Source organism: Aspergillus tubingensis, assembly GCF_013340325.1.
Source record: "Aspergillus tubingensis WU-2223L DNA, scaffold_2, whole genome shotgun sequence".
NCBI lineage: Eukaryota > Fungi > Ascomycota > Eurotiomycetes > Eurotiales > Aspergillaceae > Aspergillus > Aspergillus tubingensis.
Genome location: NW_023336276.1, coordinates 517,350 through 530,946, shown reverse-complemented (window position 1 = coordinate 530,946; position 13,597 = coordinate 517,350). Strand labels below are relative to the sequence as shown.

At 50.7% G+C, this 13,597-nt stretch overlaps 7 protein-coding genes across 7 annotated transcripts; 4 read left to right on the top strand and 3 right to left on the bottom strand.

The window, feature by feature from the left end:
* Positions 1-260: 260 nt before the first annotated feature.
* Positions 261-806, bottom strand: AtWU_00746 (similar to An14g01720; the record flags this gene model as incomplete). The annotated part of the gene is made up of 2 exons (XM_035495861.1): positions 261-468; positions 544-806. 2 exons carry the CDS (start codon positions 804-806, stop codon positions 261-263), a joined length of 471 nt encoding a protein of 156 aa, XP_035351754.1.
* A 1,174-nt stretch (positions 807-1,980) lies between these two features.
* Positions 1,981-3,864, top strand: AtWU_00745 (cation:proton antiporter; the record flags this gene model as incomplete). The annotated part of the gene is made up of 3 exons (XM_035495860.1): positions 1,981-2,236; positions 2,284-3,113; positions 3,160-3,864. 3 exons carry the CDS (start codon positions 1,981-1,983, stop codon positions 3,862-3,864), a joined length of 1,791 nt encoding a protein of 596 aa, XP_035351753.1.
* Positions 3,865-4,663: 799 nt separating this feature from the next.
* AtWU_00744 (phosphate:H+ symporter) lies at positions 4,664-6,443 on the top strand (the record flags this gene model as incomplete). The annotated part of the gene is made up of 3 exons (XM_035495859.1): positions 4,664-5,190; positions 5,234-5,733; positions 5,776-6,443. 3 exons carry the CDS (start codon positions 4,664-4,666, stop codon positions 6,441-6,443), a joined length of 1,695 nt encoding a protein of 564 aa, XP_035351752.1.
* A 378-nt stretch (positions 6,444-6,821) lies between these two features.
* AtWU_00743 (uncharacterized protein) lies at positions 6,822-7,745 on the top strand (the record flags this gene model as incomplete). Its single annotated transcript, XM_035495858.1, has 1 exon — positions 6,822-7,745. The coding sequence occupies one exon, from the start codon at positions 6,822-6,824 to the stop codon at positions 7,743-7,745; it is 924 nt and encodes a 307-aa protein (XP_035351751.1).
* A 961-nt stretch (positions 7,746-8,706) lies between these two features.
* On the top strand, positions 8,707-9,177 carry AtWU_00742 (uncharacterized protein; the record flags this gene model as incomplete). The annotated part of the gene is made up of 1 exon (XM_035495857.1): positions 8,707-9,177. One exon carries the CDS (start codon positions 8,707-8,709, stop codon positions 9,175-9,177), a length of 471 nt encoding a protein of 156 aa, XP_035351750.1.
* A 172-nt stretch (positions 9,178-9,349) lies between these two features.
* Positions 9,350-10,832, bottom strand: AtWU_00741 (MFS general substrate transporter; the record flags this gene model as incomplete). The annotated part of the gene is made up of 2 exons (XM_035495856.1): positions 9,350-10,643; positions 10,690-10,832. 2 exons carry the CDS (start codon positions 10,830-10,832, stop codon positions 9,350-9,352), a joined length of 1,437 nt encoding a protein of 478 aa, XP_035351749.1.
* A 412-nt stretch (positions 10,833-11,244) lies between these two features.
* AtWU_00740 (citrinin biosynthesis transcriptional activator CtnR) lies at positions 11,245-13,108 on the bottom strand (the record flags this gene model as incomplete). Its single annotated transcript, XM_035495855.1, has 5 exons — positions 11,245-11,466; positions 11,517-12,011; positions 12,064-12,589; positions 12,638-12,842; positions 12,895-13,108. 5 exons carry the CDS (start codon positions 13,106-13,108, stop codon positions 11,245-11,247), a joined length of 1,662 nt encoding a protein of 553 aa, XP_035351748.1.
* Between the last annotated feature and the right edge of the window lie 489 nt (positions 13,109-13,597).

Here is a 13,597-nt window from a genome sequence, read left to right as displayed (position 1 = left end):
AGATGAAGAATGTTTCTTAGTTAGACTACAGCAGATACAGAAGAAAATCAACAAAACATTATCATATTATCCCGACACCGACTAAATACAAAAATACCAATAAATCCAACCTTATCCCATCCATCCAGATATACCAGCACAGCAGGTACTTGGATAATAATATCGTGGTCAACAGAGAACCCTGTTCATATACAACACCAAAAATTAGCTTAATACAAGAACCCCAAGTATGTAAAAGTCACTCACCCTAATGAACCCACTTAAGCCTTGAAGTGGATACCAGCACCAGCACCGAGACCAGCATTGGCAGCGACCTCAGCAGCGGCGTTAGCGGCAGCGTTGGCACCGATACCGATCTCGAAGGGAGCCGGGGCAGGAGCAGGGTTGGCGGCAACGAAGGAGGCCAGGAAGGCAGTGGCGAAAGCGGTGATGAGAGTGAACTGCATTTTGACTGAGTAGATTAAGATTCTGTGAGCTTAATGTTAGATGTCTGTGCAATTTCTTCAACAAAGATTGAGGAAGTAAAATAGAAGTAGTACGTACCCTAACGAGGGAATGTGAATAGAACGAGCGAAAGATGGATGGATGGATGAAGGAAGGATTGCTTGCTTGAGAATGCTGGATGAAAAAAACAGAAGATCCGAGCAGGAATTGAAGACAATTTTATACCTTTTTCTCCGTCCTCGCTTGAAGGCGTGAGGATTCAATTCACAGTATAAAGTTAGTACGTAGAACAGTAGGTAGGGGTCAGGGGTGTGCATGCGTCTGAGATCTGATACCGCGGACTGGAGCTTATGGTTCAACATCCGGAAAGGATCGACTTATCCCTCGATCTAAATGTCGGGAAACGTGATCGGAGGACAGTCCTAGTCTATACTGTGGTAGACAGAAGGGGTGTGGGTGGTCGGGTGATCTGCTTGAGTCGAACCGTTCGACTCAAGTTTGAGGTTCCGAGGTACCGTACCCTAAATCATAATTAAACCGGGCTTGGCTTGATTTGTCTTTGCACTTCGGAGATTCATCCATATCTAAACTGACTGACTAGGCATCTAGAGTAATACTTGCGAGATAGACTGAAAAAGATGAAGCAAAACTCATGAACGGGTGTTCTTATCTCCCTTTCTATCTGTAACCTCCGTTGGAGCATGATGGAATGGTCGGTTCTCTTCCGAGGGTTCCAGCCAGACTTGGATGCGACGCCGGTGTCGATCTTGCGGCTGGGATGAAACGCTTCCGCAATTCTATTTTTACTTGCCTTCTTCATTAGCATTGCTCTATTTGACTAATTCTTGAACGGTTAGGTTGAATTGGGTTTATGCATTAACGTTATGCACATCGTCGTGTGCCGAGGTTGTTTCCAGACAGGTGCTTGGTCCATCGCTGGCTGGAATTGTAGCTTTCCTGGCTGATGAGAGTGATCGACAATTGCTGCTGTCACTTAATTACAGAAGGTTTGGCTAATGCATAGAATTGCTTATTTTTGATGCTTTCTTTGCATACTGCTATAAACGGCTTCGGGGTTGTTTTGCATGTGCTAACAATATGCACTTCGGGCAAACTGCCTATCGAGCCGTGTTCAAAGGTTTCAGATACAAACACATGAGAGCATCCAGTACTACCTATATCCATTTAGCCGGTAGGGAGAAACTGAATATTTCCCACGCTATGGATCGGTGGGTCAATACAGGAGCTGAGACCTCCAGCCTCTGACGGGTGGGTGAGTGAGTGCATTATAATTGGGTCGTAATACTCACAGCGCGGGCTATGAGTAAACCAGAATTTGGTAACTATCTCCGACTGCTCTCTCTGCATAAGATATGGCTATATCCAACTACGGAGTACAGTGTAGAACATTTGTTTGACTGCGAGAAAATCAATCGGGAATAGTAGATTAGTAATCACAGGCCAGCACGATCTGCAATCAGCGGCATCCGAAAATGAAACAACATCCATGAACTTCTTGCATTCCGTGGGGTCAGTATGGCTAGCAGTGGGTCGGACGCAGCTTTTGCGTACCATGAGCCAAGTATCTCGACTCTTCTCAATCAGGCTGGACTCTTGGTGGTCTTGAACCTCATCAATGTCTGTCTCGATAAGCTACTGTACTGTGGACTGATCGGTCAACTGTTCGTCGGTATCCTCTGGGGGACCCCGGGGGCAAAATGGCTGGATACGGAGACTGAAAGAGTAATCCAACAACTGGGCTATATTGGGCTTATCATGCTGGTATATGAAGGTGAGTCTTATTGGTCCAGGGGAAAGATCCATGACTCACTTAAGTAGGTGGTCTATCAACCTCAATCAAATCGATGAGAGCCAACCTTTTTATTTCGCTATGTGTTGCCCTCACTGGGATCGGGGTTCCCATGGGCTTATCGTTCATCTTGGTGAAGCTGGTTTCCGCCAGCCCCCTTCAGGCCTTCGCTGCAGGCGCATCTCTCAGCGCAACCAGTCTTGGCACCACTTTCACCATATTGTCAACCACTAATCTGATCCATACACGTCTTGGTACTGTCACTACAAGTGCTGCTATGCTAGACGATGTTGTTGGTCTTGTCATGGTTCAAATCATCTCAAATCTTGGTGGTAGTGGTTCGTCGTTTAATGCTGTTACTGTGGTTCGACCTTTGTTTGTATCCCTTGGCTTTGCATTGGGTGTTTTCATCCTGTGCGTATTCTGCCTGAAGCCGATCCTGCAAAAGGTTCTCACTATGAGAGGTAATCTGCCGCAATTTATGGGATCTATGCAATTTGCTTTCCTTGCGCAGACATCTATGCTGGTTGGGCTTGTTGCGGGCGCTACCTATGCAGGGACATCCAGCCTATTTGCTGCGTATCTTGCGGGCGTGATTATTTCTTGGTTTGATGGATTGGCTGCTGATAGTTATATCCCGAATACTAACACGGATCGCGACATTTCACAGTCCGAGCCTGGCGTGCTAGGTGGGCAGGCTACCTCTGAGCAGTCGACGCCTCATCGTTCAGACAACGCTGCTCCAAGCATGCCGCTGGAACCTTCTTTCAATCCACATGAAAAAGTTCCGACCGGTATAGAAGTGTATGAGAAGTACTATAAAGAGCCTGTGAATCGGATTTTGATTCCATTGTTCTTCGTAAGTCTTATCCTTGGTGGCTATTATCTACCTCTAACATGTACAGGCCTCCATCGGATTTGCTATACCTATCACCAAGATGTTCCGCGGAGACATTGTATGGCGCGGCATCATCTACTCCATTCTCATGATGTTTGGAAAGATGGTCACCGGTCTATGGCTCGTTCGTTTCTCGCTACCTTCGACAAAAACTCTGCTGTTCACTTTTAGGAAACCGTTCTCTTGGGCTCTCATCTCCTGTACTTCTCGTAAAAGCGAGAACAAGAAAAAGAAGAAGTCAAAGGAGAAGGATACTCGCCCTAGACGCCAATCTGCAGTTCGTACAGAACAGTCTGATCAAAATGCAGATTCTAGAAACTCGGCCGAACACAGGAGAAATCCCCAAAATCCCAACCGCAATGATGAGCCTGTATCTGCAGCAGAACCTCAAACCACCTCATCCAATCCCAGCAGTACCATGTCCCTCCCTCCCAAGCCGAAATCGCTCTATCCACCGTTTATCCTCGGACTGGCAATGGTTGCCAGAGGTGAAGTTGGGTATCTTATTGCTTCTCTCGCGGAGAGCCAGGGAATGTTTGCCAGTGGGTCTAATGGCGAAATCTCGGACATCTATCTGGTAGTTATCTGGGCAATTTCGATCTGCACACTGGTGGGACCTATTGCTGTGGGGACCATAGTTAAACGAGTGAAGAAGCTGCAACAGGCTCGGGGATCTTTAGGCGCGGATCCTTTGGGGGTTTGGGGCATCTAACGCTAGAGAAAAAAAGTCAAAATGCAAAAGAGCTTGAAGTGATGTGATTGAACTAGTGTAGTCTATGCGGCGTAGTGTGTTTGATTAGGAGGTTTCTTTGCGTTTGTCACGTGTCAATCCATATTTCTTCGCCATCTATACTTCTCAACAAACCCACTTAACTATCCTACTACTGCCGGTCCATATCATGACTAAAGCTAAACCAGACACGCATGTCCGGATAGTAGAGTTGCATTTCAACCTGAGCTTCTACCATCTACATGGAAAGTCCGCATCACATTCTCCAATTTCAGGTGCTGTCAGAAGCGGAAGCCATCTTCACATGCCTTCAATCTTAGACAAAATGAGAAACACTGTAAGATGATGTCTTATGATGTCAGTCCACAGAGGCTTGGAGACTTCCAGATGACTTCGGGCTGAATTAAAGTTAACCTCAGGTGAGCTACAGAAACTCCAGACCCTCCGATAGAATTAATCCATGGATGCTTCCAGCCCAGGCAGGTTGATAAACCCCACGTGCCCGGCTGACTGGTATCCATCTCCTCCCATATCGGTCTGCCCGAGTGTTGCTGTCACTTCAGACACCATTGACTTCATTCCTAGAGATGCCATATCCAGACGGGTGAACGAGGATGGAAGATTGAGGGAGTGTCTGGAACTCAAGGAAAGATATATGTAAGCATTATAAGCACGATTTTCACTCTCCAACCACCTTCCCATCTTCTTGATCTATGCAGTCCGCTAACACGCTCATATATTCTTGCATGACCTACCCCTTGTGACACCTTGTCGGGATGATATGGCTGCCTCTGATACGGCCGCGTTCCCAAACTACAATGTTGACCTTTCTCATGTGGAGGACCCCAACGAGCGTCGTCGTTTAGCCCTTGCACGCATCGACGACGCTCCGTTCGGATGGCGTCACGCTCGCGCGGTCGTCGTAGCTGGGGTGGGTTTCTTCACCGATTCCTACGATATTTTCGCCATAAACCTCTGCTCAAGCATGCTGGGTGTTGCCTTTTGGGAACACGCGACCAACCGCCCTGGCAAGATCCCATACAGCTCGGACACTGCCATCAAGGTCTCCACATCAGCTGGTACCGTCATCGGCCAGTTGTTCTTTGGATGGTTGGCAGATATCGTCGGTCGCAAGCGCATGTACGGGATTGAGCTCATCATCATCATCATCATATTGGCTACATTGGCACAGTGCTTGTCCTCGAATTCTCCTGCAGTGTCCATCACGGGCCTTTTGGTATTCTGGCGTACAGTCATGGGTATCGGCATTGGTGGTGACTATCCATTATCTTCAATCATAACTTCAGAGTATGTGCTTACCCCTTATATTAGAACCCAGCTAATCGAGTAGGTTCGCGAATACAAAGCATCGAGGAGCCATGATGGGAGCTGTCTTTGCCATGCAAGGCTTCGGACAGTTTGCTGCTGCAATTGTCGCGCTAATCGTGACGGTAGGGCTTAAAGGCTCCCTGGAGTCTGCAGCCTCCGTGAGTAAATGCAGTGGAGTCTGTCAGCTGGCCGTGGATAAAATGTGGCGGGTCTTCATTGGCTTCGGAGCGGTTCCGGCTTGTCTTGCGCTTTATTATCGTTTAACCATCCCTGAAACCCCGCGCTACACCTTTGATGTCGCCAGAGATTTACTCAAAGCGGATGAAGATGTTGAAGCTTACATTCTGGGGAAACACGAAGGCCATCCTGACGAGGTCAAACGGGTAGCTGTGCTTCAAAGTGCCGATATCAGACTAGTGACTCCAAAAGCAAGTTGGTCGGACTTTCGTTCGCATTTCACCACTTGGAAGCATGGCAAGGTATTGCTTGGCACTGCAGGCTCGTGGTTCTTCCTTGACGTTGGTAAGTATACTCCACTTTGACTGTAACGAGCTGACTTTATAGCTTTCTACGGGCTTGGGCTCAATAATTCCATCATCCTGACGGCCATCGGCTGGAACGGTGAAAGTACTGTATATGAGTACTTCTACCGCAACGCTGTGGGGAACCTGATCTTGATCTGTGCTGGAGCCATTCCAGGATACTGGGTGACGGTTGCAACAGTCGACCGGCTAGGCCGCAAACCAATCCAGATTACCGGATTTGTGATATTAACTATCATATTTATCATCATCGGGTTCGCGTATGAGCCGCTGAAGAGGTCCGACAACGGATTATTGGCATTGTACGTGGTGGCACAGTTCTTCTTTAACTTCGGGCCAAATGCCACCACGTTCATTGTGCCAGGGGAGTGCTTCCCTACGCGGTATCGGTCAACCTCGCATGGGATCAGTGCTGCTTCTGGAAAGATCGGTGCCATCATTGCGCAGTGTGTATTCGGGCCGCTGGCGCATCGGGGAGCGAAGGGGGGCGTTAACTCATCTGATACGCCGTGGCTCAATCACGTAATGCAGATATTTGCTCTGTTCATGCTGTGCGGGTGCTTGACCTCATTGCTTATTCCAGAGACGAAGCGTCTGACTCTGGAGTATCTGTCCGGCGAGGAACCTACACCCACACCCATGGTCACAGCCTCAGGACAGGAGCAGGGGCCGAAGCGGGATAGAACGTAGAGGAACGGTGATTGGGATTCGTGCAGGTAGTTACGGGGAGTAATAGCTAGCTGGATGGGGAACAAGAGGTCCCACAGGAAATGCCCAGCACGGTAGCATTTGGACAAGAGTATGCGATAAAAAGTGTGCAATATGAATCTTTCCGCAAAAGTAACCTGCGAAGCATTAACTTAGTTCTTTTAAAATCAAATGCGATCAACGTTTGCAATATACACTAAATCAGTAACACAGTAAAAACAGCACAGATAGCATTTTGGAACCTGCGTCAGTATGTTTTCACTCACCACATCCCACTTGTATACTTCTCTTACCTCACCAACCATCTCCCAAAACAACCTCCCTCATACCAACACCCACACCACCAAACCCAATCCCAAAATGTCCTCCACAAAAAAACCCCTAACAACCTCCATCACCACCACCGAAGCCGAACAAATCGCCTCCCTGCACCTCATAGCAGACAGCATCGCCCAACAACGCCAACTCGCCGCCCGCTCCATGCTCACCCACCCAGCCATGCTCACATGCCTGACCTTCTCCCTCATCATAACCTACTTCTTCACTCGCGCACTCAGCACCACCACCACCGGAGGAGACAATACCTGGCCCTTCCTGCTACTAATCACCTGGCCCGCCTGCATCATGGTGTATCTCCTCGCCGCGGCGCACACGACACACCCATACCTAGAGAAAGCAGGCCGTACGGGGACCTGGGTGTGGTTATGGAGGGGAGGGACGAGGTATAAGCATCGGCGGAGAGAGCAATCACCTTCACCATCTCGATCATCGCCTTCTAGATCTAAAGTGGGAGATGATGCCCGCGTGCAGAAAGATCACCACAACGCAGAAAAACACGAAGACGAGAAGGAAGAAGGAGATATTATGCTCGTAATGAAATACCAAGACCGGGTGATCGGCACGCTCGTCCTGCGGATCATACACACTGAGGAAGAACTCTGGGGCCATGTGCGGGATGCGGTGGTACGGGAACAGCTCTACCAGAACCGGCAGCAATGTGCTCCTTCAACTTCAGGAACAGGGTCCTGTCAGCCAGTCGTCGGCGTCATTCGAGCATGGACTGTGCAGCAACATCTTCGGGGGATCGGGGTGGGGAGGAATTTATTGCAGAATGCGGTTCGGATTTGTCGGGAACGGGGGGTGAAAGGGCCTGTGTTTTCGGATTGTCATGCGAATGAGGTGCTCGGGTTGCCGGTTGTGTGTAATGGGGAGTTGGTGAGGAGGGAGAGGTGGGCGAGGGAGGTGTTGGAGAGGGTGAAGAGGGAGGTTGATGGTGCAGTGTAGTGTGGTGTAGTGTTTAAGGGGTGATGGGGAGGTGCAGGTACGCGATGGGGGATGTGAGGTGTATAGTGCAGTGCAGTGCAGATGCATTATACAGTACGGGGTACTTTGCATTTGACCATGAATATGACGTGAATGTCAGAGAGATGGATAGATGGAAGGAATGAATGAATGAATGGAATGGAATAGAATGGATGATGATTAGCTCCATCGATAGCATAGTACTAAAATTAATCCATCATCAGCTACACTAAAAAGTACATTCATGCCACTGCAATACCCTCACTGAAGAAAAGTACATTACAGTAAGTAACAACTGAAACATCCCCAATCAAAACAAAGCACAACCCCCCAAAAAAACAACAAATCAATGCAATAATATTCATATCAATTAATGCAAGCATCCAATAACCCCATCCCACAAAAAAAAAACCAAACCTGAACCACGTCACCCATCGATCCATGGCCAGCTCGGATCCCCTAGACTACGTCGGGTCAGGATTGAACTTTCCCCCCGATCTGGTAATCCCGGGGTGCGATCCCGGGTTTCGTCTATTCTGATTGGCTACACCTGAAACCTGCATTGCCTGATGGCCCCGTATTCTAGTCAGTTACGGGGGCCTACGGCTGGTATTGCCGTGTATTGCCGCTGATAAATATAGGGTCTGGTGGGTCTGCCAAGGGTCTTGGTGGATCGGCTGCCTTGGGCTGCTTGGGGTCTCCTGTTTGGGATTGTAGCTGTTGGGAAAATCCGGAGGTGAGATATTTATTTACTTATTTATTAGTACCTTTGTTCTCGCTTTTTCTTTCACCTTTTCTTCCTCTTCCTCACCTACCTACGCAAACAACACTCGTTTCGTTGTTATCCACATCCACATCTACAAAGAACACTCGTTCCACAAACACACACACTCTCTCTCTCTACTACCAAAGCACACCCTCTCCGAGGAGCCAAAAAAACAAAATGTCCACCACAACCGCCACAGCCACCACCACCGCCAGCACATGCACCTCCACAGGCAACCTCTACGTCCTCCCCGTGCAAGATGCAGCATGCGCGCTCCCCAACACCAACAACGCGAGCGCCATCATGGACAAATGCTGTTCGCCCGCCAGCCCAACCAAATACGACAACGACTGCGGAATCTACTGTCTGGCCCAAGGACAAGACGTCAAGGAGCTTCTCTCCTGCATTCAGTCCAACGGGGCGGTCGAGGACCCCTTCTGCTCCGGTAACTTGACTGCGACGGCGACGGCGAGCGTGACGGGCACCAAGGCTACGGGATCTTCTACGAAGACGGGGACGAGTACGGGCAGTGCGGCGAGTGAGACGGGGTCGTCGGCGGCTGTGCCGATGAAGCAGGTTGGGGTTAGTAAGGTTGGGTTGGGCATGTTGGGGATGGTGCTGTGTGGGGCTGTTTTGGGGGGTTTCTAGATCATTGAGTGATTTATTGATGGGTTAATGGGTATGGATATGATGGTAGTTGGGGGATGGTTTCGGGTTGAATGTATTCTATTTTCGATGCGATTCGGTTCGATTCTATGATTGTAATGTTACATATTTATCATTGATTTAATTACTATGAATCTGCAGTGAGTTGAGGTAGCTACACCCGCCACTTCCCATGTACTTCAGCTCGCACCCAGAAACATGCCACCGTCGCAGCGAACAACAACACTCCCACTGTAATAGCAGCCCGTTCGTATGTCCCCGACTCCGTCAGGGCGGAGCCTCGTGGAATCAACAGCCCCGTCAGCGGCGTGCCAAGCAACGCCCCGACCCCCCGCACCAGATACAGCGCCCCATTGACGCTAGTGAAATGCTGCACGCCGAAGAGCTCCACTAGGGATGCGGGGAAGAGGGAGATATACGCGCTAGCAAAGGCGCCGTATAGGATCGTGAAGACGATGAAGAGTCCGTGTGCGGCAGCACTCGAGACCAGCGACGAGGGCAGCCAGAAGGCGAAGACGGCCACGGCGCTGAGCAGCGTCGTGGCCGCGAGGGCATTGATCCTGCCGAGCTTGTCGGCTGCGTAGCCGATGATGATGCGGGAGACAAAGTTCGATGCGTTGCTTAGCGTGATGAAGTTGGCTGCTGTTGTGGCGCTGTAGCCCAGGGCTTGGGCGTATGCGGCGTAGAAGAAGAGCGGCGTGGAGTAGCCGGCGGATTGGAGGAAGCAGCCGAGGGCTTGGGCCGTGAAGCGTTTGGAGCGGGCTACACGCCAGTTGACGAGCGGGACGGAGAAGAGTCGGATCCATTTGGGACGAGGGTGGGATCTGCTGCTGGAGGATCCGGCTGCTTGCAGTTTGACTTGTTCGTGGAATTTGGGCTCCCAGCGCAGGATGCTGCCCGCGGCGGTGACGGTCGTCAGTGAGATGCAGCCTGAGATGCGCAGGGCGTTGCGGAAGCCCACATGGGAGATCATGGCCCGCAGTGCAGGCGGCCAGATCATGCCCCCCACTCCGGTCCCCGAGATGATGATTCCCATGGCGAGGCCGCGACGTTTGCTGAACCAGGTTGGGGCAACTGCCATGGTGGGAACGTAGGCCATGCAGGTGCCAATTCCCAGGAGTAAGCCCTGTGTTAGGGCAAAATGCCATAGAGCCTTGCTGAAACTGGCGAGGATGTAGGCGATGCCGAATACCCAGCCGCCGGCGATGATCACGGCTTGTGGGGAGAAGAGCTTCGCCCAGGACATGGCGAAAGGGCCAGCCATCGACATGAGCGCAATGGCCAGTGTGCCGATCAGGTCGATGAGCGCAGTCGTGCTTCCGGTAAAAGGAGTGTCTGGTTCGCGGGCCATCTCTTCATAGAGGGATTGGTAGACTCCAAAGGAGAACACGAAAGCGCAGGTTGTGAGCATCACGATGAACCCGGCTGCCACGACGGCGACATAGTGCCTTGGTTGTCAGAAAAGTTGACCCTCTTGTAGGTTGGTGAGCTTACCATTGGGGATAGACCGGTTCAGGAACAGGCTCACTCCTGCTATTCAAAGCCCGGTCCGCATTTTGCGGCAGGGATGACTCCCTCTGCTCAGCCGCCGACCGGGAGCGATCAGACAATTCTACTTCTATCTTCTGGCTCGCCATGACTACCCATGAGAAGCACAAGGTGGATCGATCGATCCAACCAAGCCTTATTAAAGTTGATCTGATAAGACGGTTGCTTGCCGAGTCTCGTTTCCGCGGCTAAAGCATCAGCCCGCCGCACACGGCAATCTCACAGCTTCATCTACCGGCGCTGCGGATCCGGGGTATACCAGGTATATTATAGGCGGATGAAGCCGCCTGACCACCCCCATCGAAGCCAATTTTTGAGCCGATCTCTTTCGCGATCCGGCAGTCCCACGCCTCAACTACCTTCATTGGCTGCTCATTCACCGTGAGCCATTTTCGTCATGGTAGTGCACGTCACAAGGCCAACCCAAGCGAGCTTCCGGATCTCGTAGCGTATAAGGCTGAGCAGCTTTCCATAGAAGATGTATGTACAATATCGACGAACCTAACCATGGCTCTCCTCCTCAGCAAGGACAAAGTCGGGTTCGAGATCAAACAGATCAGAGTGTTGATTAACCCATTCCCGGCAAAGATAATTAGTATTCGCCAAATTTTGCACCATACCTAAAACTTCCTGCAGTTGCAGCACGCACGAGGCATCTGTTTCTTGATACATCATGAGCACTTGGGCGCAGAGAAGTATGGGAAGCGGTGTGAACGGGGAGATCTATCGGACATCAGTACAGCTAGCTAAAGAAAGGGAAGGTTGCAAGTCACCTCAAAGTAACTCAGCTGCAACACCGCCTCTGTCAGGCGAATAATCTCCTGGACAGTCAGGAGTGCTCGCTGTCGGCATTGCCGCAGCGTCTCACTATTCTCAGTCGCGCGAGCCAGTAGCTCCAGCGTCATACAGTGGTATAGAATAGCCGATTGTATCATAAGATTGGGGGTGAGAGACACCGGTTCGGCTGGCAGAGTGGGCGTTACTGGCTGGACTGCCGAGATGGTCCGACCCTTCTTGATTAGTACAGCATCTAACCAACGATGTCGCTCCCAGAAGCTGTTGGATATGCCGCAGTCGGCTTGCTCCGCGACTGCCTGCTGTCGGTGCAATACCGTTTTCCCACAAAGTGATGCTAGGATGACCATTTCCGAAAGCTCTGCTTTGAGTAGCGGTCTATCTTCAATAATGGTTTTCGAGAGGAAACCGGTCATCTGGCTTAGTTGACCTGTCTGGAACATCTCCTCTCTGGCGGGCAATCGTGTCGCAATCTGTCAACCATCAGCTAGGTACGCCGGCGATCAAAGCATCGACATGACATACAATTCGCTCGTCAAAGGTTAACGGGCTCTCGTGTCTCAAGGAGATAAGTCGGTCCAGAATGTACGCTACCCAGAAGACGCGACGCTTCTCCTCCGCACAGACGAGATCCTCCAATGTACTCGCTTGGTGAGATCCTGTATTCTCCGCCTGGCCAAGATCAAGCTTGTGCAGGTCCATCAGCTGCACAAGTCGGATGCCCTGACCGGCGCTCACCCACCCGCGACGGAAGTTATGGTGAGTGAACTCGTAAACAGCAAGTATCAGTAAAGCCTGAACATGCTCTATCTGGTCAACCTCGGAATCTCTATCTACTAGTTGTAGATAGCCTAGGAGCTGCCGAACAGACTGGTATAGGGGCTCGCATAGATGCTCCAGCTGGGCGGACATGGATGTAGTTATCGTCCACATGGCGTACTGCAAGCATCTTCTCGATACAGACTTGTTGGAATCCCTGGTCCAGGAAAGGTAGCGCCGTGCGTTGAGAATGGGAACGAAAACGTGCGCACGATCAAAGTACAACTGGTCACTTGCTTGCTCAGCATAACAGCGCGGAAAAAGGAATCATGATACCTACAGTTCGGCATGCAATAAGTCCGAAACCGGCACTGCCCCTACGCTTGGTGCTCCCGCTGGGGCGTTGAACTCGTTGAGAAGTACATTTAACTGGGGCTCCTCATTCCAGCTATGCACTGTGGGTTGCGCAGCAACATCACCGTTTGTGGATGTCTCTGCGGACACGGGATCTTGTGTCCGTCCAAACAGTACATTCTCGAGATTCGCTATTCACGTAAGTCCTTGTTGGTGTTTTCTATAGTAGAGCATACTACTCACCGATACGCACCTGCAAGGTTTTCAAATGGCCTTTCTTGGGACCCCGGCGGGAAGGCTGCGGGTTAAAGACACATGTTATGCCCGCGTTAGAACAATTAATGCATTGGGGATGCTTCCCATCACAGCGCATCTTTCGGCGACGGCATTCTGCGCATGCAGAACCAGGGCGATTGCGAGATTGAGGTTGATCACTGGAAGGCGAAGGGCTGGACATATCTGGTGCGCAGGCGGATTGTGATCAAATAGGGGAATGCACGTGTGCCGTTTGCATGAGGTGGTAATGGACGGATATATGTCTAGCTACTGCGACACAGGAACCCTAAGTAGATCTTGGCTCCCACTGAAAGACGGCAAGCCATGCCGAGCTGGTTAGTGCGCTCTATGTTCCGAGCCATAGGGTATCCTGCAAATTGAAAGAGGCGGGGGCGGGGGCAGAGGGGCCAGTAGTTGAGTTGGTGTTCAGGTAAGTGTGCTTCCAATACATCATTAGCGCCATATGCATCTTGCAGATGAGCATGGAAGGATAATCCTTGACAGGCTTTGCCTGTTGCGGAAACCCGAGCGAGGCCAGCACAAGCACAGTGTCACGGAAGTCAGATCCATAGAGATCAGCGCTCCTGGGCTCGTCTGCATGCCAGAATCCTAATGACCTCGTCACGAAAGTTCGATCATGATGATTTGGAATAGATTGTATGAAGGTCTG